At 35.5% G+C, this 23,391-nt stretch overlaps 1 protein-coding gene across 2 annotated transcripts in view; it reads right to left on the bottom strand.

Moving 5' to 3' along the window:
- The window catches only part of NDUFAF2 (NADH:ubiquinone oxidoreductase complex assembly factor 2), a 148,815-nt gene that overhangs the window by 44,175 nt on the left and 81,249 nt on the right, over positions 1–23,391 (bottom strand). For both annotated transcript variants that reach the window (XM_064596156.1, XM_045895315.3), the window contains exons 2-3: positions 13,814–13,903; positions 676–716 (exon numbers count right to left, since the gene is read on the bottom strand). In XM_064596156.1, coding sequence (XP_064452226.1) covers positions 676–716; positions 13,814–13,903 — 131 coding nt within the window. The remainder of the gene's footprint in view (positions 1–675; positions 717–13,813; positions 13,904–23,391) is intronic.

The following is a 23,391-nucleotide window of genomic DNA, read 5'->3' as shown; positions in this document are numbered from 1 at the left end:
TTCTCCTCTTATGAAATACATTTATGAAGTATTTTTAGAACACTTTATGTTATTGTTTTAAAATAAAAATTATGAAATGTTTTAAAAATATGTACATCATAGCATTGCTATACTTTTTATTCTGCATACTATCAAAACTATGTTTTTAAAGTTTAAAATAAAAATTCAACTATTAATCTGTTTCGTGTTACATGCTAATTGTATATTTTAAAGTTTCTTAAGATACTTGATAGAGTTAAATGTGTACAAAATCATAAAAGTTTACATTTGCTATAAAGTTAAGGGCATAATAAGCAGAGCATGATTTGGACAGGACCATGAGATTCAGTGTTTCTCAGACTTTTCCACCAAGCACCCATATCAGAAAATAGCTCCCAGGAACCAGGCGAAATGTCCTGATGCAAACTGCTCTAAGTCTAAACTTTCTAAAATGTATTTTTGTTTTGTATTGCATTTTTCTTATTTCATTTAAAAATTCACATGAATTTCATGTTACATTCCATAACTTGTGCATTTATTTTATTATAAAGACATTTTAAATTGTTTTCTGTGGAGTAAAATTAACACTCTGGGAAGATGCATAATATTTATTCTGAGGCTTTATATAAACTCCTAATTGAGAAACACAGCATTATAAAAACATGCTATTTGAATATTTTCATTGTGTATTCTTACCTCCATTGTAGGTGGAGTCTTTCTTGTTTTTCTAATCCAAGCTAGAAAGAAAAATGATACTTAAATGTAAGTTTTTGATAATTTGCACACTTTATTCATTCATGCATAAAACAATTATTTTTTTTTTTAAGATTTTTATTTATTTATTTGACAGAGAGAGAGATAGCGAGAGCAGGAACACAAGCAGGGGGAGTGGGAGAGGGAGAAGCAGGCTTCCTGCCGAGCAGGGAGCCCGATGTGGGACTCGATCCCAGGACCCTGGGATCATGACCTGAGCCGAAGGCAGACGCTTAACGACTGAGCCACCCAGGCGCCCAAAAACAATTATTTATTAGCACCTGTTACATATTGTTTTAGGCACTGGGCATACAAGAAGGAAGTAAACATGAATTTCCTCCTCTCCTGCAGCATTTATACTTGTGAAGGGGAACAGAAAATAAACACACAAACATATGATGTCAGGTCGTGATCTGTGTCATAAAAAAATACAACAGCATAGGGAGTTTATTAAGGAGGGAACAGTCCACATCTAAAATCAGGCCTCAAAATCATCTGAACTCAACTGAGTGCCTGATGCTTTATAGCAATAGGAAGGAAGTAGGGCAGGTGCCTCTAGGGAAATGTATCAGAATCACATGGAAGACATATAGTACATCGTTTAGGAGAGTAGAATCAGATATTCTGGGTTCAAATCCCAGCTTCATCACTTACTAACTGTGTCACCTGGGGGAAGCTATTTAATTTTCTAAAAGTCAGATTTCCTATCTGTAAAATATAGACTATAGTAGTATCTACATTTTAGAGTTGTTGTGAAAGTTATATGAAATGATATCTATAAATTCTTAGGTCAGAATGTGGCATACAGTAAGCATTAAGTCTAAGTTAATACTATCATTATCACTATTATTCCATAAACCTATTTTTTTATAACAGACTCAATAAAAAAACTAAGATCAATAATATCTGCTTGGCCTATGGGGATATATAGAAAACTGTGAGTAAATATACTTTAGGAATTTGGTCTTTAAAAAGTAGAAAACTGTTTGATCACTTTAGTTGATTTAGTTTTCATTACAAAATTGTGAGATATCCTAATTTAATAGAGAAATTAAATAACTTTCTCAAATTTATACATTAGGTGGTAATGGTGGCATCTGAGTCCAGATTTGACCCTGTCTCTAGCTCCAAAAGCTATCCATGTTCTACTAGGCAGTCTCTCAAATTTCACTAAGCAACAAGCAAAGAACATAAAACTAGAAGAGGAATAGGTCATAACTGTAATTACATGCAGGAAAATAAGGATTAGTGACCCCATTTTACAGAGGTTCAGAAAGATTAAGCAATCTGCCTAAATTCATATAATTAGTAACAGCCTGGGAATCAACCCCTTGTTTGACTGGCTCTAAAACCTGAGCTCCGTCTGCTAACCAGCTCCCTTTTCTTCAGACCAGCTCCACCAGCCAGCCTTCTGTCATTCAAATCATAGCACCAGGAACTGTCCTCATGACAAGTCCAGTACTGAATGGCTATTGGGGTACAGACAGCAACATTCAACTGCAGGCCTTGCACTGATCCCATAGAATGTATTTTTAATATAGTCCAGCATTTTAACCTTCTCTACGCGCCTATTTCTGAGTTTCTATCCCTGTTCTTCTCTGCCTTCTCTTTCTTCTTAGCTTCCACTCCTATCTGGTCCATTTCTAGTCACAACTTGTATAGATTTTATGTTCCTTGTTAGGCTTGCAAGGCTGTCAGGGGCAAGGTGCATCCATGGGAGATTTATGTTTCTACCACTTAAATGCCTCCAAACAGTAGGTACTTAATACAGCTGTTGAATGAATACATCCACTATAAAATACTTCCACTATATGAATATTTGTTGTAATGGAACTTTTGCCTGTGTTAGAAAATCCAGCTTAGCAATAGTAAGACTCCTCTGTGCAATCAAGGAAATAAAGTGCTTTATGTAATTTTCAACTGCCTCTTTATGGTCAAAATAAGTTACTTAACTTTAAAGATTTTTTTTATTTATTTATTTGAGACAGAGAGAATGAGAGAGAGAGAGCACGAGAGGGGGGAGGGTCCGAGGGAGAAGCAGACTCCCTGCTGAGCAGGGAGCCCAATGCGGGACTCGATCCCGGGACTCCAGGATCATGACCTGAGCCGAAGGCAGTCGCTTAACCAACTGAGCCACCCAGGCGCCCAGTTACTTAACTTTATTCATGGACATTTTTTTTTTCTAGGACAGAGGTTTCTTTTAAAATAATTCAACATGAGCCATATACCTCTAAAAGGTTTTAAACAGTAAATCTTTAGTTTTAAATTAGATTAGAAAGTTAATTCAGAAAAATGAACTGCTAGGGCAGAGTTGGCAAACTATATAGCCCGCAAGCCAAATTCAACCCACGGCTTGTTTTTACATTTTTAAATGGTTGAAAAAAAAATCAAATGAAGAACAATATTTCATGACACATGAAAATTACATACAATTCAAATTTCAGTGTCAGTAAATAAGGTTTTATTGGAACACAGCCATACTTATTTGTTAACATATCTACAGCTGCTTTTGCCCTACACCAGCAGAGTTGAGTAGTTGTAACAAAGACAGTAGAACCCAGAAAGCCCAAGATGTTTATCACCTGGCCTTTTAAAGAAAGTTTGCCAACCCCCTTACTAGAGCTACCAATAAGTAAGGCCTTGTAGCAACAACTATCTATCTTGATTCAAAAGTACTTTCATTAAGTCAATCAGAGAAAGACAAGTATCATATGACTTCACTGATATGAGGAATTCTTAATCTCAGGAAACAAACTGAGGGTTGCTGGAGTGGTGGGGGGTGGGAGGGATGGGGTGGCTGGGTGATAGACATTGGGGAGGGTATGTGCTATGGTGAGTGCTGTGAATTGTGTAAGACTGATGAATCACAGACCTCTGAAACAAATAATACATTATGTGTTAAAAAAAAAAAGAAAAAAGAAGATAGTAGGAAGGGAAAAATGAAGGGGGGGGGAATCGGAGGGGGAGACAAACCATGAGAGACTATGGACCCTGAGAAACAAACTGAGGGTTCTAGAGGGGAGGGGGGTGGGGGGATAGGTTAGCTTGGTGATGGGTATTAAGGAGGGCACATATGGAATGGAGCACTGGGTGTTATACGCAAACAATGAATCATGGAACACTACATCAAAAACTAATGTAATGTATGGCGATTAACATAACATAATAAAATAAAATTTAAAAAACACTTTCATATTATCTAAAATGAAAATCATTATTAACTATTATACTTTTTACTAATGAATACCATGTATTTGAGAGTCTGTGAACACCTACTATTGGCATGAGATCATGCTGAAAAAGTATAATGGCACAATGCATACTTACTATTATCATGAGAAAAACAACAATCTGTCTTACGGATGAGTCTATAAAACAGCATTTTCAGTTTTTTGGTAAGGTTAGAAAAATACTTCAATAGAATCTCAATAATTTTTTAAAGTCCCAACATAAATTAATAGACTAACTGATATGTGTTTTCTAAAGTTTACTGGTTTGTATAAGTTTATAAAATTCATGCACGGAAGAATGCAATATAACTCAGATAACATATTAAGAACTGCCTAGAATAGTCGCCCTCATGAGACACACTATTCTCTCAGGAAGGATACAGGACTTCTTTAGCTTTGTTTTAAATGGCTCAAGGAAAAAGATCTTTGTTTTATCTAGATAAATAAATGCAATTGCTGAGATAAATTTGTATAATTCTACAATAACCAGATACTTGAAATGTTCTTGAGATGATGGTTGATGTCCATTTACTGCTATGTATCCAACAAAGGTTACAGCTGGAAATATTCGATGTGATCACTCATTTATATAATCTTATCTAACTTTGCCAATAACTATATGCAACAAAGGAAATATCCTGCTGAAGGTTGGCAAAGGTTAGGAAGAGGAAGGAATAAAAATAAGCATTAATATCAAATCATTACATTTCTTTTTTTTATCCTCATAACAATCTGGAACTGAACCTCTATCCAATTATAAATTATATAATGATTTTGCCATTGCTAATTATATCTGTATGGTGGATTCTGTATCAGTCTTCATTATAATGTAACCATTGTTTGAGTAGAATTTAGCAAGATAACTGGACAGTTTATGCCTTAAAATCCTAGCATTCTTTCATCAACGTTCATTTGCATTCTCATCAGTATGCATGAGATCTTCATTGAACTTTAATACTCTTATTGGAACATAACACACTATAATAAGTGTAAAAATGAGCATGCAAATTAAAGTTCCCATTAATCACTAAAAGAGACTAGAAGAAGCAAGCAGGAAAATACTTCATGAAGCATACATTCTTCAAATTTCCATAAGCACTGAAAATGGCTAACACACTTTTAGAAGCAGTACCAACTGGGGTTAAGGTAAATGAGACATTTATCACTAGAGTCAGTAAGGTGACCATTCAGAACTAAAATTACAGAAAGTTTGTCAACAGTTTGCATCCAAAAGATATTATATTAGAAATACGGGTTGTTTACTTCACTCAAGGAAAAGACAACACTATAATAAAGCCTCATCTTTTAAAAAATGATCTTTGCCAGTTCTGGGTGTGTATACATTATAAAAAACTACAAAAATAAGAATCCATATTTTTTAACTGTGAAAATTCTTCAAATGATATATTATGAAATGAGTCACTTTCTGATTACTGACCCTTGGGCATATCTTAAGGATATTATTAGATTTAGTTGGCACATTTAAGTTAAATATTTTGTGATGCTCACGATGATTATTGTTCTTTTTTCTTAATCCACTTTATTGAGGTATAGTGAAACCATTTTAAGTGTACAATTCCATAAATTCTGAAAAACATATACAACCTTCTAACCAGCACCACAATCAGTATATAGAACATTTCCATCACTCCCGTAAGTTGTCTAATGTCTGACCACATGCAAACACCCACCCTAATCCATCCACAGCCCCTAATTATTTAGTGCTACACTTTCTGTCACTGTTGATTAGTTCTGCCTTATCTACAATTTCATATAAACAGAATTTTACAATATGTACTCTTTTGCATCTAACTTGTTTTACTCAACATAATGTTAAAGTTCATCCATGTAACTGTGTCTGGAGAACAGACTCTTAAGGTAGGCTCCACAGCCCCCATCTCTTGATGTCCACACCTGTGTGTGGGCTCTTCCCCTTGACTGAAGGCAGGCCCTGTGACTTACTTCAAACTATGATAACAGGGCAAAGGTGATGGGATGTCTATGAGTGCATGATTACGTTAGGTAGGATTACAGCATCTATTTTGCTAGAGCTTCTCCCTTGCTGGCTGTAAGGGAAAAAGTGGCCATGTTGGAGGATCCTATGTGGAAAGAACTGCAAGTGACCTCTAGGAGCTTAGGGTGGCCTCTGGCCAGCATCAAGTGAAAAACTAAAGCTCACAGTCCTACAATTGTAAAGAAATGAATGCTACGAATAACCGCACATGTGGGAAAGTGGATCCTTCCACACTCACACCTCCAGATGAGAAAGCAGCCCTGGACACCTTGATTGCAGCCCTGTGAGATCCTAAGTAGAGAACCCATCTAGGCTGTGCCTGGATCTGTGACCACAGGAACTAGGAGATGATAAATATGTAGTGTTTTAAACTAAGTGTGTGGTAATACTGATATGGAGCAATAAAAAACAAATACAGTGAGCATAGCAGCAGTTCATTTTTTTATTGCTACATAGTATCCCACTGTATAGAAAAATAACAGTGCTATTATCCACTCACTTTTTGTTGGGTGTTTGCACAGCTTTCAATTTTGGGCTTTTATGAATAAAGCTGCTATGAAAACTTTGGGTACAAGTGTTTGGGTAGACCTATGTTTTTATATGTCTGGGTTAATATCCAACAGAACTTCTAGATTATAGGGTATGTGTATTTTAAAAATTTATAAAGAATTAATAAACTGTTTTTCAAAGTAGTTGTACCATTTACACTTCAGCCAAACTATTTATGAAAGTTTCAGGTACTTTACATCCTCATTAACACTTTGTATCATCATTCTTTTAAATTCTAACTAGTCAGTGTTATGTGTTGGTGGGAATGTAAACTGATACAGCCAGTATGGAAAACAGTAGGGAGGTACCTCAAAAAATAAAAAAAAAGAACTACCATATGATCCCACAATCCCTCTTCTGGGTATATATCCAAAGGACATGAAATCACTATCTTTTTTTTTTTTTTTTAAAGATTTTATTTATTTGAGAGAGAGAATGAGAGAGAGAGAGCACATGAGAAGGGGGAGGGTCAGAGGGAGAAGCAGACGCCCTGCCAAGCAGGGAGCCCGATGCGGGACTCGATCCAGGGACTCCAGGATCATGACCTGAGCCGAAGGCAGTCGCTTAACCAACTGAGCCACTCAGGAGCCCCATGAAATCACTATCTTGAAGTGATTTCTATGCTCCCATTTTCTCTGCAGCCAAGGTATAGAAACAACATAAGTGTTCATTCACAGATGAATGAATAATGAAATTGTGGTGTGTGTGCATACACACACACACACATATATTTACAATGGAATATTATTCAACCTTAAAAAGAAGAAAATCCTGTTATTTGTGACAATATCAGATGAACCTAGAAGATATGGTAAGTGAAATACACTAGACACAGAAAGAAAAATACTATATGATCTCATTTTTATGTGGAATGTAAAAAAGTTGAATTCATAGAAGCACAGAGTAGAATAGTGGTAACCATGGGTTGGTGAGCGAGGAGCCCCATGCCATCCCACAACCCTGAGATCATGACCTGAGCTGAAATCAAGAGCTGGACGCTTAATGGACTGAGCCACCCGGGTGACCCAACACTTAGGTTTTAATTTAATAAAATACGTGCCAGATCTGTAAGCTAAAAATTATAGATGAAAAAATGAAGGACAGACCCAAGGAAATGGAGAGAATATGCTGTGTTCGTAGAAAACTCAATACATTTCCAATGAAAACTGATCTATAAATTCAATACATTCCTAGTGAAAATCTAAGAAGGATTTTTTGGTAGTGACTGATAAGCTGATACTAAAAGTCATATATAATGACAAAGGGCCCAAACTAATTAAAACAGTTTTGAAAAAGAGATTGGAGGATTCAAATTACCTATTTCAAGACTTATTACAAAGTCTCAGTAATCAAGACAGTGTGGCATTGGGAAAAGGACAGACAGATCCACGGACAGAATAGAGAATACATAGCCCACATCTATATAGCCAAATGATGTTTAACAAAGGTGCAAAAACTGTGAAAAAAGGATGGTCATTTCAGAAATAGTGCTGGGAGAGTAGTTAAAACCATAAAGACAAAGTATAATGATGGTTGCCAGGGAAGAGTAAGGAGGAACAGAGAATTATTGTCTAATGGTACAGAGTTTGTTTTACAAGATGAAAAGAGTTAAGGGGATAGATGGTAGTGATGGCTACACAATAAAGTCAATGTATTTAATACCACTGAACTGTACACCTCAAAATGGTTAAGATTGTAAATTTTACGCTATGTGTATTTTAACACAATAAAAAAATAGTACTGGAAAAAACTGGGTATCCATATAAATGAAATTGATACCTAAACCATACAAAAAATAGAATAAAATGGATCACAGATATAAGTCTAAAACCCCAAACTATACAATTTCTAGAAGAAATCACAGGAGAAAATATTCATGACCTTGGGTTAAGCAAAAATTTCTTACAACACCAAGATCATGATATATCAAAGAAAAAAATGATAAATTGGACTTCATTAAAATTATAAATGTGTGCTCTCCAAGAAGCACTGTCCAAAGAATGGAAAAACAAGCTACAGACTGGGACAAAAATGTTTGCAAATCACATACATGGTAAGGGAATTGTATTGAACATAAATAAGGAACCCTCAAAAATAAACAAGTTGGAAAAAAAACCCAACCAAATGAAAAATTTCTAGGCAAAAAGATAAGAATAGACACTAGAGTAAAGAAGATATACAAATGGCAAACAAGGCCATGCAAAGATGATCAGCATCACTAGGCACTAGAGAAATAAAAATTAAAACCACAACGAGACACTACAACACACCTATTACAATGGATCAGATCTAGTGATACTGACAACACCAAAGGCTAGTGAAGATGAGGAGCAACTATAACTTTCCATACACTGCTAATGGGAAAGCTAAATGGTATAGCCATGTTAAAAAACAGTTTAGCAGTTTAAGTTGAATCTATTCTTGCCACCTGACCTAGAAATGCCAATTCAAGGTAGTTACCTGAAAGAAGTGAAAATTTATGTTCATATATTTATACCTGAATAGAAATATGAATTTATATAGTGGCTCCAGTTATAAATGGTATAAAGTATAAACAACCTAAATGTCCTGCAGCTGGTGAATGGACAAATTGGTATACCAATATGATAAAATTCTACTCAGCAATAAAAAAGGTATAAACTGCTGATTCATGCAAAACACATAAATGAATTTCAAATGCATTAAATGAATTGAAAGAAAGCTGTTTTCTGCTTCTAGGCAACATGCAGCAACAGGGACAAATTACATGAAACAATAATTTTCAAGACAGTGGACATCAAGTAATGAAATATAGTGATCCCTTCAGAATGTTAAAAGAAACAATGCCTCACTTACTGCTCTGTGAGTTTCCATGCTGTGGCATCGGGAGGGGATCCTGCTAAAATTCACCATACTACCTATGTTATAGAGATGAAGCTGGGAGTGTAGGGAGACCAAGGTGACTAAAATTCACAGGACAGACTATCAGACATGACACAGCTACACAGAGAGAAAACTGTGGAGATTGGCAGGAGGCTGCTATCAAGTATTCAGCAGAGCACTAATGAGTTCATGTGAGTAAGGAACTCTTAAGACCAGGAAAAGAACCACCTGAAAGGATCAGAAGGAATAGTTCTCACGTTTTACACAGGGTCAAGAGTAATGTTAATTTCCACCACCCAGAGTGGAAAACCTCATGACTGATGGGGCAGAGGAGAGTGCTCAGTAATGACTTGCATCAGCAGTGCAGTTAGTTCTAGATTAAACTCTGTTCCAGTCCCAACTAACAATCTTAAAAGCAATCCCTGAAAGGATTAAACTGTTTCCAAGTAACTTAACTATGCCTCAGAACAAAGCTCAACAATACAGATAGGAATATAAAAATATCCAGTATCCAATGAGGCAAAAATTTTAAATGTCTGACATCCAATCAGAAATTGCAAAGCCAACAAAGAAGTAGGAAAATACTTCCCATATTGAGGAGAAAAAAAATCAACTAACCAAAACCAACTAAAAACAGACACAGATGGTAGAATTAGCAGATAAGAACATTAAAACAGTTATAACTGTACTCCATATGTTCAAAAAGCTAGTGGACAGATTGAACAGGTTAGGTAGAGACATGGAAGATATAAAACAGACCCATATCACTTATTCAGATGAAAGCTACAATGTCTGAAATGAGGTATACCCTGGATGGACTGGTAGGAATTTGACACTGTAAAAGAAAACATTAGTGAACTTGAAGACACAGCAAGAGAAACCATACAGAATGAAACTCAAAGAAAATAAACCTCCACAAATGATCAGAGTGTGTTTTTGAACTATGAAACAACTTCAAATAGCCTAAGATTGTAAACGGAGTCCCCAAAAGGAAGGACAGAAGGGACTCAGAGAAAAGTATTTGAAGAAATAATGGGCAAAATATTTCTAAAATTGACTGAAACAACAAATCCATAGGTCGAAGAAGCTCATGAAACTTCAAGCACAAGAGACTATATGATGGTACATCATGATCAAATTTCTGAAAACCAGTTAAAAAAAGAATAACTTGGGGCACCTAGGTGGCTCAGTCGGTTAAGTGACTGCCTTCGGCTCAGGTCATGATCCTGGAGTCCCAGTATCAAGTCCCACATCGGGCTCCCTGCTCAGTGGGGAGTCTCCTTCTTCCTCTGATGCTTCCCCCTCTTGTACACTGTCTCTCTCACTCTCTCTCTCTCAAATAAATAAAATCTTTAAAAAAAAAAAAAGAATAACTTCAAAACAGCTACAAGAAAAATATACACATTACACACAAAGGGACAAAGAAAAGCATGACAACAGATTTCTCGACAGAAACAATGTAAAGTTATCTTTAAACTACTAAAAGGAAAAAAAAAACACTATCAACCTAGACTATTATAGCCAGAGGAATATCTTTATATTTCATACAGGGGTGCCTGGGTGGCTCAGTCAGTTAAGCATCTGACTCTTGATTTCAGCTCAGGTCAGGATCTCAGGATTGTGAGACTGAGGCCTGTTTGGGCTCTACACTGGGCATGGAGCCTGCTTAAGATTCTCTCTCTCCCTCTCCTTCTGCCCCCCAAATATATATATGTTTCAGACATATCAAAGCTGAAAGAGTTCAATGCTAGCAGACTCACATTTAAAGAAATGTCAAAGGAAGCCTTAGACACTAAAGGAAAATGATCACAGTGGAAATGTGGATCTACAAAAAGGAATGAAGAGCATTAGAAATTGTAACAATATGAATAAATATGTCTTATTTTTCTTATTGATTAAATCTTTCTAAATCCCAGTTCACTATTTAAATAAAAATAACAATGCAGTGTGTAGTTTGTAACAAGTAGAACTAAAATATATTACAATAACAGAAATGTTAGAAGGAAGAAATGGCAGTACACCTTTGTAAGGTTCTTGTATCTATATGAAGTGGAAACATCACATAAATAAAGACTTTGATATGTTGAAGATATAGTCTATAAAACCCAAAACAGCCACTCAGTGGAGATACAGCTGAAAACCAACAATAGGAAATAAAATAGAATCATAAATAATCCTTAATACTAATTATTAGTTTGCTAGGGCTGCCATAACAAAGTAAAGTGCCAAACATTCAGTGGCTTAAATAATAGAAATTTATTTTTGCACAATTCTGGAAGGTAGAAGACTAAGATCAAGGTGTTGGCAAGGTCCGTTTCTTCTAAGGTTTCTCACCTCAGGTTGTAGATGGCTGTCTTCTGCCTGTGTTTTCACAAGGTCTTCCCTCTGTATATGTCTGTGTCCTACTCTCCTCTTCTTATAAGGACACCAGTTATATTGGATTAACACCCATCCTAATAACCTTATTTTACCTGATTACCTCTTTAAAGACTCTATTTTCAGATATAGTCTACAAATATAGTCTGAGGTGCTGGGGTTAAGACCTCAACGTAGATTTTGGGGGAACACAATTCAGCCATAAAAACCAAGAATGAGAGAGAAGACATCATTACAGATTCTAAAGATATTAAAAGAATAATAAGGAAATATTATGGTCAGTGTTATGCAAAAAAAACTGGAAATCTAGATGAAATAAACAGACTCTTTCAAAGAAACATGCTACCAAAGGTCACTCAAGAAGATATAGATAACCTGAGTATCTTAAATCTAATAAATTTAATTTGTAGTTGAAAACTCCAGGCCCAGATGGCTTCAGTAGTAAAGTCTATCAAATATTTTTTTAAAATAATTTTAACATATACATAAAGTTTTGCAAGATATTGAAGAAGGAATATATCCAAACTCATTTCATGAGATCAGCTTTCACTGACACAAAACCCAAGCAAAGACATTACAAGAAAAAGAAGTTACTAACCAATATACCTCAAGATAAAGTATTAAACAAAATTTTAAATAAACCAATCAACAATGTATAAAAAGAGTAATACATCAGGAACAAGGCAAGAATGTCCATTCTCATATCTTCTAATCAACAGTATACTGGAAGTTCTAGTCAGTGCAAACAGGTAAGATTAAAAAAATTAGAGGCATCCAGGCTGGAACGAAGAAAATGCCTTTATTCACAGACTGCATGATCTTCTAAGTAAAAAAAGATCTGATGAAGTTGATAAAAAAAGCTACTATAATTAACAACTGAGCTTAGCAAAGTCATAGCATACAAGATCAATATACAAATACCTATGGCATATTTATATGATAGTAATGAACAATCAAAAATTAACACTGAAAAAATTATCAGAGACAACAGCATCAAAAATATGAAGTACTTATGAATAATTCTGACAAAAGATGTGCAAAAAAAAAAAAAGGCCTAAATTAAATTAAGAGAAATATAATGTCCAGGGGTCAGAAGATACTTATTGTTAAGATGTTCGTTCTTGCAAAGTGATATATATGTTCAACACAATCCCACCAAAAATCCCAGGAGGCAATTTTGTAAAAAGTAACAGGATCATTCTAAAATGATCTAAAATGTGACAGGTGCTAGGCAAAGAACTGGTAAGGAAAAGGGAATTTATTACAAGGATATGGGGTGGCACTAGCACTCAAAGACAGATGTGCATCTGAACTTCATTTAGAAAGAAATGGAACAGAGAACTGGAAACTTCCTGGAAACCTAGGAAATATTCTGTCTCACTATATTCTTTTTGCAGACTGGTTTCTATTTTCTTCTTAGTAGATCAGCTTTTCCTGCAACAAAGCTTAGACAGTTGATTGAAGATAATATCCACAATTGTATGTTATGGTTCCAGTCGTATTGAAAGATTGACTGCACCTGTTTCATCTCACTTTGAACTCTTACCTTAATTCCAAAGTCCTGATAGGGATCAGGTGTCCATCCTTGTCTTAACAGGGGGTCAGTTACCAGGGTCATTTTAAGTTGAGCAAATATTCCAGATGGTGACAGCAAGTATTATCCACAATTTGTACAAGAGTAAACTAAGACTGAGAAGTATGAAATTACTTTTCCAAGTTCATGTGGGTAGTGAGTGCCAGAAACGATACTTAAACTCTGGAGGAGTGCAAGTGCACAGTCAGCACATGACAGTGAGTGCCTCCTTCAATCCTGTATTGCAGAAGCTTCGCTCTGCTCACCCTAGTACCAGCTCTGCTAATGTTTACAAGTTCCTTTCACTGGACATGTGTTCCTGTACTAGAGTGTGACACCTTCACAACTTTCAAAGAAAGGCAATATTAAAAAAATTTCATAGATTCAGATTACCAAAGTTTTTGTAAGAAGAATAAACATCTAATTTTGTATGAACAATTTGCCTTCCAGAAGATACTACTAAAAACACAAACTTACCCTCCCATTCTGTTGGAATATCTCCAACTTCATAGTCCACTTCTCTTTTATTTGCTGCTTCTACAATTCTTTTCTCTCGAATAGTTTGTCCTGTAAGACAAAAGCCATTATTTTATTTTTAAATAAAACTCATGACACAGCAGTTACTATAAGTAATATTTTCTCTTTGGATATTGCACATCTCCTCATATGGTCAAAGAATTATCAGGAAAAAGAACAGATTCCATTAGAATTAGGTACCTTAGAAAAAGCAAATTCTAAACTTACTACAAAAATTTTAAATTTCCTACATAGTATGCAAAATCAATTTTGGTAGAAAAAATCTAGATGCTGTGTTAAAAGAAAAGGAGCAACCAATTAATCTTCGGGCACTAATGGCCAAAAAAATCAAACAAAATAACCAAAAAAAACCCCATTTTAATAATCAACAGTGTTTGAGTCCTTCAAATTCTGCAAGTATGTGTATTAGAGGTTCCAGTGGCTGCTGGAATTGCTATTCATGGCACCAAGTATGCCGTGAATCACAAGATCCTGCTGCCACTCTGTCTCCACATTACACTGGCAAACCCAAGGGAACCAAATCACGGGTTGGATTCTATGACCCATCTGAGTGACTACCTCTCACTGGATCTAAAGGAAGAGGGCAAAAGCTGATGAGTTCTAGGTACCGTGCTTCAGGTGTGAGATTAACACTGGTACAGGATGGTAGCAATGTAGAAACATGACAGCAGAGGGAGCAGTAAAGAAAAAAGGTGTAGACGGGTCGGGGATGCGATGAGAATACAATAGGCTTACTTTTCTCAATAATAAAAATTTGATTAGCATGTATTTTAAGTTCATATAAAAGACATAAAACTATTTTGTATTTTCCTCTGTTTCTACAAAATCTCAATTATATCCTTCAAAGCAGCTTTGTCAAAATGATGGTTTCAAAACATGTTCCTTTGTCATTGAGCCTGTGAGCCTGGGGAAACCAGATACGCTTGCTACTTCCCAAAAGTTAGCAAGTGTGCCTGCATGGTCAGGGAATGCAAGCTGAAACAAGGAGACAGGGGTGAGTAACAGAGGAGGAGCGTGGTTTAACAATGATCACACCAGTCAGGGAGAGAAATGTGGGCTACTACTCCATTCTTTGTAATAAGTCCTACTTGTATAACTTTTTTTTTAAGACTTTATTTATTTATTTGAGAGAATGAGATAGAGAGAGCATGAGAGGGGGGAGGGTCAGAGGGAGAAGCAGACTCCCTGCCGAGCAGGGAGCCCAATGCGGGACTCGATCCAGGGACTCCAGGATCATGACCTGAGCCGAAGGCAGTCGCTTAACTGACTGAGCCACCCAGGCGCCCCTACTTGTATAATTTTTAAGAACTGGAATGAAGTCCATTCCTCCCACTGAGTAAGAAATTATGCACAAACTGTACACTTAATCATACTAATATGCTTTCATACAATAGTTGTAAAGACAATCCTACTTATCACAACAAAAAATTTCCATCCCTGCAAATAGAGCAATTTTAACTACCTGATCAGTTGTCAAAAATTTAGGGTCTAATTTACATTTAAAAATTATTTTGATAACAAAAACATTAATCTAATATATGTATAGGCTTAATAAGTCCTAATACAACAATAAGTAATTGACATTGGTACCCAATGAGTTTTATTATATAAAACAATGCATAGTTTCTTCACTTAATAATAAAACAACATTAGATTTAATTAAAACAGTCAAAACAAAAAGTCATGTAGATAATGGTCAATGGCACAGGGATTTAAAGACTGCAGAAGTAACAACATTATTTTACAAACTTAAAAAATTTTAAAGCTATGGATTTAAAGCTAATTGCCCTAGGATAACAGATTTCCTATTCCTCTGTTTAGAAAAATATAAAACCTATTTAGTTAAAACAAAAGAAAAAAAAAAGGGAGATCTCCAGGTATTAGGTAGATGACAGGCTTAGTTAGGTAAAAGACAGATTTCATCTGTTGCGCTTCTGGAATAGGGTATGGGAACCCTGGACACAGGGCAAGAAGGATCTAGAGCTGAGAGCCGTAAATGTCAGACAATTTTCATTCAATCCAGCTTTGTGTTTTTTGTCATACTTCACAGTATTATATTCTTAATATTTTTCTTTAATTTGGCTTGTTTTTCTTTCAATATTCACTTCTCCTTTACCCTAAAAAATACCATGAAATGCTTGACTTATACTACAGTTGACCCCTGAACAATGTGGGGAGGTAGAGTCACCAACCTCTCTATGTAGTGGAAAACCAACCTAATGTTAACTCTACTGGAATTAAAATAAAATAAAAAATAATTTAAAAAAAAGAAAATCCACCTAATGCTTTTGGCTAACTACTAATAGCTTACTGTAAAAACTACTAATAGTCTACTCTTGACCAGAAGGCTTACTGATAACATAAATAGTCAATTAACATACATTTTATATGCTATATGTATTCTATATTGTATTCTTACAATAAAGTGAGCCAAAAAAGAGAAAATGTTATTAAGAAAATCATAAAGAAGAAAAAAGATACCTATAGTATTGTATTTATTTATTGAAAAAAATCCATATATAGGTGGGCCTGCAAATTTCAAACCCATGCTGTTCAAGTGTCAACAGTAGTTGTATTTTTTGTTTAAACACATATAAAATAGATATTTACAATTTCAATGGGTATCTTTGTATCACCTAAAGTCATCTTGCAGATCACACTTGGGACACCACACTATTCTACAGAGACAGGCCCAGCAACATACATGGTGATACAGGACACAGGAGCCAACATAACCAATAAGAAATTCCTGTGGATGGGAAATGGCTGATAAATACCAAGTCTTTCCTGGAGAAACTTCAGTCTTTTCCTAGTTCTACTTGCAGCCAGACAAATGGCTAACTCTAGGCCTTGAGCAGAGTGGGTTTAAGATGAGTCTGGAACATCTTGCTATGCCAGGAAGTAAGAGAATTCTCAAAAAAGAACTTGAGCCAGCTTACAGGGGTTGATAATTGCTAAATCTGGGATAAATCTGAGCACCAAAATAATTAAGGAATTACAGACCAGCTATTCTCAAATTGTTGTGGGGAACTCTGTGGGGTACCAATGACCCTTTTAAGGGGATTGTGAGGGAAACACTACTTTAATAATAATACTAAGTGTTATCTGCCTTTTTCACTTCCATTCTTTCATGGATGTGCAGTGGAGTTTTCCAGAGGCTACATGTGATATAGCAACAGACTGAATAGGAAGCAGATATGAAAAACTCCAGCTGTCTTTTATTAAGCTAGACATAGGGAAGACTTATAAAACATAAAGCAATGCTACCCTTTTCTCTACATGTTTCTGTTTGGGAAAGTATAGTTATTTCTGATAAAAAATGCATTCTTTATGTAAACAACAAAAAAAAATTTCTTATGTTAATAGATTACTAGTTTCATTTTTATTTTTTTAATGATTTATTTTTTAGAGAGAGAGAGAGAACGAGTGGGAGGAGGGGCAGAGGGAGAGAATCTTCAAGCAGATTCCCCACTGTGCATGGAGCCCAACAAGGGACTCAATCTCATGACCCATGACAGCACGACCTGAGCTGAAAGCAAGAGTCAGGCGCTCAACCGACTGAGCCACCCAGGCACCCTGTACTAGTTTTATTTTTAAAGAATTAATAAACACTTAAAATTTGGTTTTAGTTTCAATATAAATATAAATACATCTCATAAACAAAGCTCTTTCAATAATTGTGAAAAGTTTAAAGAGATCCTGAGACCAAAATGCTTGAGAAATAAATATGCTACTAGGAAAAAAAAAAAAGGAATCCATAAAGCCAAACCACTAAAAGGTAGAGATAAATAGATGGATAAGTAAACTGGGGAGGTAAAAGGGCTCTTGCTTACCACAGTACTGAATTGTAAATGTAGAAGTGCCAGAACTGAAAAACCATCATTTTGTAACCATCACGATAAAAGACCAGTTCTGGTAAGAATCAGTAATGGAAAGGGATTTTTTGTTTTATTTGGAAGTAATTTCCCCTTCCTCTGTATATAGGGTGTTCTTACAGTTTGAAAGGTGAGTAAGGCTTACATCTTAAAAGACAGTTGGGTTAGAAATTATAAAATTTCTAATTTGATACCTATAAATACTGCCTTCCTATGGTTTTAGTGACCCTGTAGGTAAGACCCTTGACAGGTACCAGTCACAGGCAGGTAACACCAACAGTCCTAAAGAATGAGACAGCTGACTTACGCATTTCTCCTTCTCTAGGCCACTGCACCTTCCCTAGTTCAGGGTAGATATTTGGGCAGCCTTTAATCTTTAAATTTTGGAGCTTCAGAACTCATAAGGTATCTGTCACACTGGAGGAAGGATTTTCTTCTACTACCAAATCAAAGGTGGAGGCCTACATTGGTTGTAACCCATAAGCACATAAATCCTTGGTGATGTTTTCAACCAGCTGCCTACTTCCAGCCCAGTATTTCCCACTGGTGGGGCAGCAGGAGGGGAGATGAATGCTTCTGGAGGTCACTCCAGGGTGGAAAAAAGATGTTGGGTTGACTGAGGTGACACATCTCTGAGACAGCTATGCCCCTGTAAATAAGCAAGACTGATCTTGACAGGAGCACCTGGCTTGGAGAACTAGGATGGCCAAGGTTAAGATCCTCTCTGTCTGACTAATGTCTGGCCCTTTACCTCACTGGCAGTGATCAGAGCAACCAGGTGATAATCCTAAATCAGTTTGTCTGGTGATACAGAAATGACTGAATTTTGCATACGAAAGGAGGCTTAGAAGTGTTGGTGCATAATACATGAAAGTGAGGGCTACTGAAAGCCAAGAACCACACTCTCCACTGGTTAGATTTGGGGACTTTTAACCTTGTTATGATGAAGCATCAAAAATTAAAAAAAAAGGGGCGCCTGGGTGGCTCAGTTGGTTAAGCGACTGCCTTCGGCTCAGGTCATGATCCTGGAGTCCCTGGATCGAGTCCCGCATCGGGCTCCCTGCTCGGCGGGGAGCCTGCTTCTCCCTCTGACCCTCCCCCCTCTCATGTGCTCTCTGTCTCTCTCATTCTCTCTGTCTCAAATAAATAAACAAAATCTTTAAAAAAAAAAAAAAAAAAAATTAAAAAAAAACATTAATTAAGAGTACTAAAATAAGAATTCTTATACTGAAAGCCATTTTCACATATGACTTAAAGGATAATCTGACTGAAGTTACTCAGATGTAACATCTATTTTTTAAGAGCCTGCTATGTACCAGGAAGTGTTTAGGTATCTTCCATATATTATCTCTTGTCTTTAAAACATCTTTTACAGATGAGGGGAAAAAAAAGCATAGGATGATTAGCTTATCCAAATGTACATAGTCAATTAAAGTAGTACAGCCAGCATTTGAACCTAAGGATTTTTATTGACTTCTACCCTTAAGCATTTCCCATTTAAGATTTTAAAATTAGCATTTACAAAGTTTGCATACAGTATCATTAGATACCCAATTAAAAACTAACATTTTATTCATAATCATAAGCTATTATTTTCCCATAGTGACAAACGAGGCATTTCTGCTTGAAAATGTGATGATTCTATAATTTGACATATTCTACATATATTTATATGAGCATGGATGACTATCTCAGCAGGTCTCAGCAGGTAATACTTTTTTTTTAAAGCAATTAAAGAGGCCTTCCAGATAAGCTTTCAGAATTTTTAAGACGGCCAACTAGTTCAATGGATTACCTAAAATCTTATTAGCTTCTTCATACTTACAGGTTTCCCAAAAGGAATCTCTGCTTCTATCTTAGAAAATCCAAAATTAACTCTTTAAATCTGACTTCATTAATTTTTTAAAAGCCATAAATACAATTTGCAAAACTGAAGTCTGAAAGTACATGTGAAGAACATAATTAAAAAAAAAGGGAGATGAACGTATTGCAAATTTGTGCCTGTGGTTTTCACTTGGACAATAAACTCATTTATTGTTTATTTTTCAAATTCTCTAGTAATCTTATATGCAAACAAAAACTTAAAGTTCTAAAAATATGTTGTTATTTAGCCAACAAATGTATATTGAATTGTCAATTGTATTAATCCAAGAAGATTTATAGTAAAAAATGATGTAGATTTTCTGAATGCATTCCCAAATGCATTTGGGTCCTAGAAATGTCTAGTATTTTACTCCATTTACTTCCTATCTATGAATACTACAGAAATCAAACATTTCTGTGTAAAAATCATTTATTTTCCAAATGGCAAGGAATTTTTGACCCTCAGAAAAAGGACAGCTGTAATTACACTTGCTCGCCTACCCCCAAAAGGAGGTAAACATTAAAAAGAATTTAAATGATAGATTCATGACTATTTAGTCCATGTAATAATGTGTTCACTCTGAAGAAAAAAAGAGAAACAGTCTTCTCAGGTTTTGATTGACATGCAAGTAATCAGTTTTTGAAAGTACATTATTCACCTAATACATTCTACAACTCTTTGTAAGGTTAAATTACCTCTAATGTATAAAACATATTTATAATTAAGAATTTGAACATTTAACAAAATAACACAAGAAAACTAACATTCAGTGATCCTGTTATGATGTCTGAATTATGACTTAGGAGTTAAAATGTCTTAAATATGCATACAAAGGGAAGGAATAAAAGGGGGCGCTATAATTTTTTTAGCTAAATTAAATAGGTTTTAAGATATATCATATGGCAATTCCAGGCTTTAAAAGGACTATTTTTTTAAAAGAGCTTATTTATTTATTTGAGACCAAGAGCATGGGCGAGCGGGGAGGAGGGGCAGAGGGAGAGGGAGAAGAAGACTCCCCACTGAGCAGACAGCCAGATGCAGGACTCAATCCCAGGACCTGGAGATCATGACCTAAGCCAAAGGCAGAGGCTGAACTGACTAAGCCAGCCAGGAGCCCCTTAAAAAGGCTATTTTACAGTGAGGAAATTTATGACTGAAAAATCCTCATTTTATTTTTAGTGACAATCACTATCTAAAGCAAGTAAATTCTAATCTGGTACATCCTTAATATAAAAGGGAATAATATTTTCCCCTCTCAAAATTAGCACACACTCATAATATAGTATAAACCAATATAATCAAGTATTTGATTTTCACTTTGAGAGTCTAACTTGAACAACTGGGGCTATCAATAGGTAAAGAGAGAAACGGAAGGAATAAACAAACAGTGACAGATATTACTAGAATTTAGAGAATTAGAAAATTATGCCACTTGTAAAGCTTGGGCCTAGCCCAAACTTTATTTTCAGATTTGAAATGTAGAAGATATGGCTGGTTATTTGATTGATTTCTGGATCCAAAGAGTTTTATAGAAATCGGGTAGTACTTGGGTATTTTACCAAAGATCATAAAAGAGTCAAGGGGCGCCTGGGTGGCTCAGTCGTTGGGTGTCTGCCTTCGGTCGGGTCATGATCCCAGGGTCCTGGGATCAGGCCCCGCATCGGGCTCCTTGCTCCGCCAGGAGCCTGCTTCTCCCTCTCCCACTCCCCCTGCTTGTGTGTTCCCTCTCTTGCTGTGTTTCTCTCTCTGTCAAATAAATAAAATCTTAAAAAAAATAAAAATAAAAAAGAGTCGAGGACTGCTCTATTAGCTACTCTTACTAATTCACAGAATATATGACAGTTTTAAATATGAATAATTTAGTGAAAATAAATAGAGTACATTTTGTGGTGCATTAGTCTTAATTAAAAAAAATATATATTTATTTATTAATCCATGAAATTACTAATACCCTTCATTAATCTATTTAATTTAGTTACCATCAGGCACTATTTAACATTAATGAATAGAAATCTATTTTGATATAGAAAGAAATCATATAATCATCTAATGAACTGTGATATTCATCAGCTTAAAAGGAACTATTCCAGTATTTGTGAACTAGATCCTGAGTATAATCCTGGGCTCAGCTGGTAAAAGGTTGAGGTGTCAATAATTTTCAAACTCTTCTTTAAAAATATCTTCAATAGAGGTTGAATTTATGAAACTGCTCAAAGCAGAGCTTCTATAGTTGAGGCAGGGGTCTACAACACTACTTCACCTTTTGTCCCCTCCCCTTCCCTGGAGGCAATCTCCTCACACTCTGGAGAGCCAACAAGCCCTATGAGTATCACGGATTCAGACCTAGTATCGCACTTTTGAGACTGTGAAATGCATTCAAGCACATGTATTGGTTCCCTAAACAAAATCAAGATCTTATGAATGGCAGAAAGAGCATCATGTATTTTGCTTCTCCTTACCTTTCACAGAGTTCATCAAGCCATCTGTCACAAACTCCTGAGTAATAAGGTGGAAGACAATGCACGATTTTTCTGGCAGTTCCACAGTCCGAGGAAATCAAAGGCCTACTTCAGATGTGGAGCTCTGATTTAAGGCTGGAGCATGACTTAAGGCCTGCTTCCAGTGTTTAGACAAGATGAGTTCAGTGAGAAATCATTCTCTCACTTGGAAGCAAGAAGTCTTAGGAACACATAAAAAAGTCTGTATAGCAAAGAGGGAGAAACAACTCTTGGATTCACAAGTCCTCAAGGAGGCAGGCCTTCACTGAAGAAGCACTGGCAACACTTCCTTTAGCCCCTCAAACCTAGAGGATCCAGTGAGGGGGAAGAATTTGGGGTAGTCTAAGGCCAACCAGAGCAATGAAAAGACAGGAAAGGAAAGAAATTCTAGTAAGAGCAATTTATTTATAGTATCCCATTATTTTAGTCATTAGTTTTAGCCTTCTCTACAATAAAACTTTACCTTGGCTAATAACTAATAAAACTGGATAACATAAATTTTACCTACGTTCTCTACTCCAGTTCACTGGCAGAAAGAAAGGCTAATACACTGTGACTTCACCAAAAGGAAGCCTGTAGAGTTATGAAAAGTAAAGGTTGGTCACATTTTGCTTGTGCAGGCTGCAATAAAGAGTGTTATCCTGCTATTTTTCCCTACTTATTTCTTACTTTTCATTGATGTTCAAAAAGATTAAGACTATAGTCACAAATAGTGAAGATCTGCAAAATGGTTAATATTACTTTAAGATAGGTGTGTCCAAATACATTGTGCAACAACGTAGACTACATCTACTCAAGGGTGTACTTGGTAATGCATATCAGGATACTTAACCTACAAAAGAATCAAATAATCAGTTTTAAGAATTTTTTATTCTTAGTAATAAATAAAGTTTAACATTTTTCCTACTTCTTTAAAAGATTCCAGGGTCCAGATATCATCAATTTTAGTCTAATTTTGCAAAATATCAATAACATTATGTTAATATAGTTTATTAATTTTATCTGACTTATTTAGGAGATGAACACAATATTTATTGAGCAACCACTATGTATATGGTACTTATTAGATACTTTTTATTTTCTTGTTTAATTCTCACAATAATCTTTATTTTTATAATTGAGTATACTAAAGCTCAAAGGAAATATTATGGATGAGAAAAGGTGTGTTTTCAATTTTATATCTAATTTTTACACAGAAATTTAAGAAAATGTACTAATACAGTCACCTCTTCTGCTATAAAACCTGATGTACCAACATCATCCACATATAATCAAATTCAT

Source organism: Mirounga angustirostris, unplaced genomic scaffold (genome assembly GCF_029215605.1).
Source record: "Mirounga angustirostris isolate CCGP_5_RB_7025 unplaced genomic scaffold, mMirAng1.0.hap1 SCAF_7, whole genome shotgun sequence".
Taxonomy (NCBI): domain Eukaryota; kingdom Metazoa; phylum Chordata; class Mammalia; order Carnivora; family Phocidae; genus Mirounga; species Mirounga angustirostris.
Note: the sequence above shows the minus strand (reverse complement) of the source record. Positions and strands in the feature narration are given on the sequence as shown.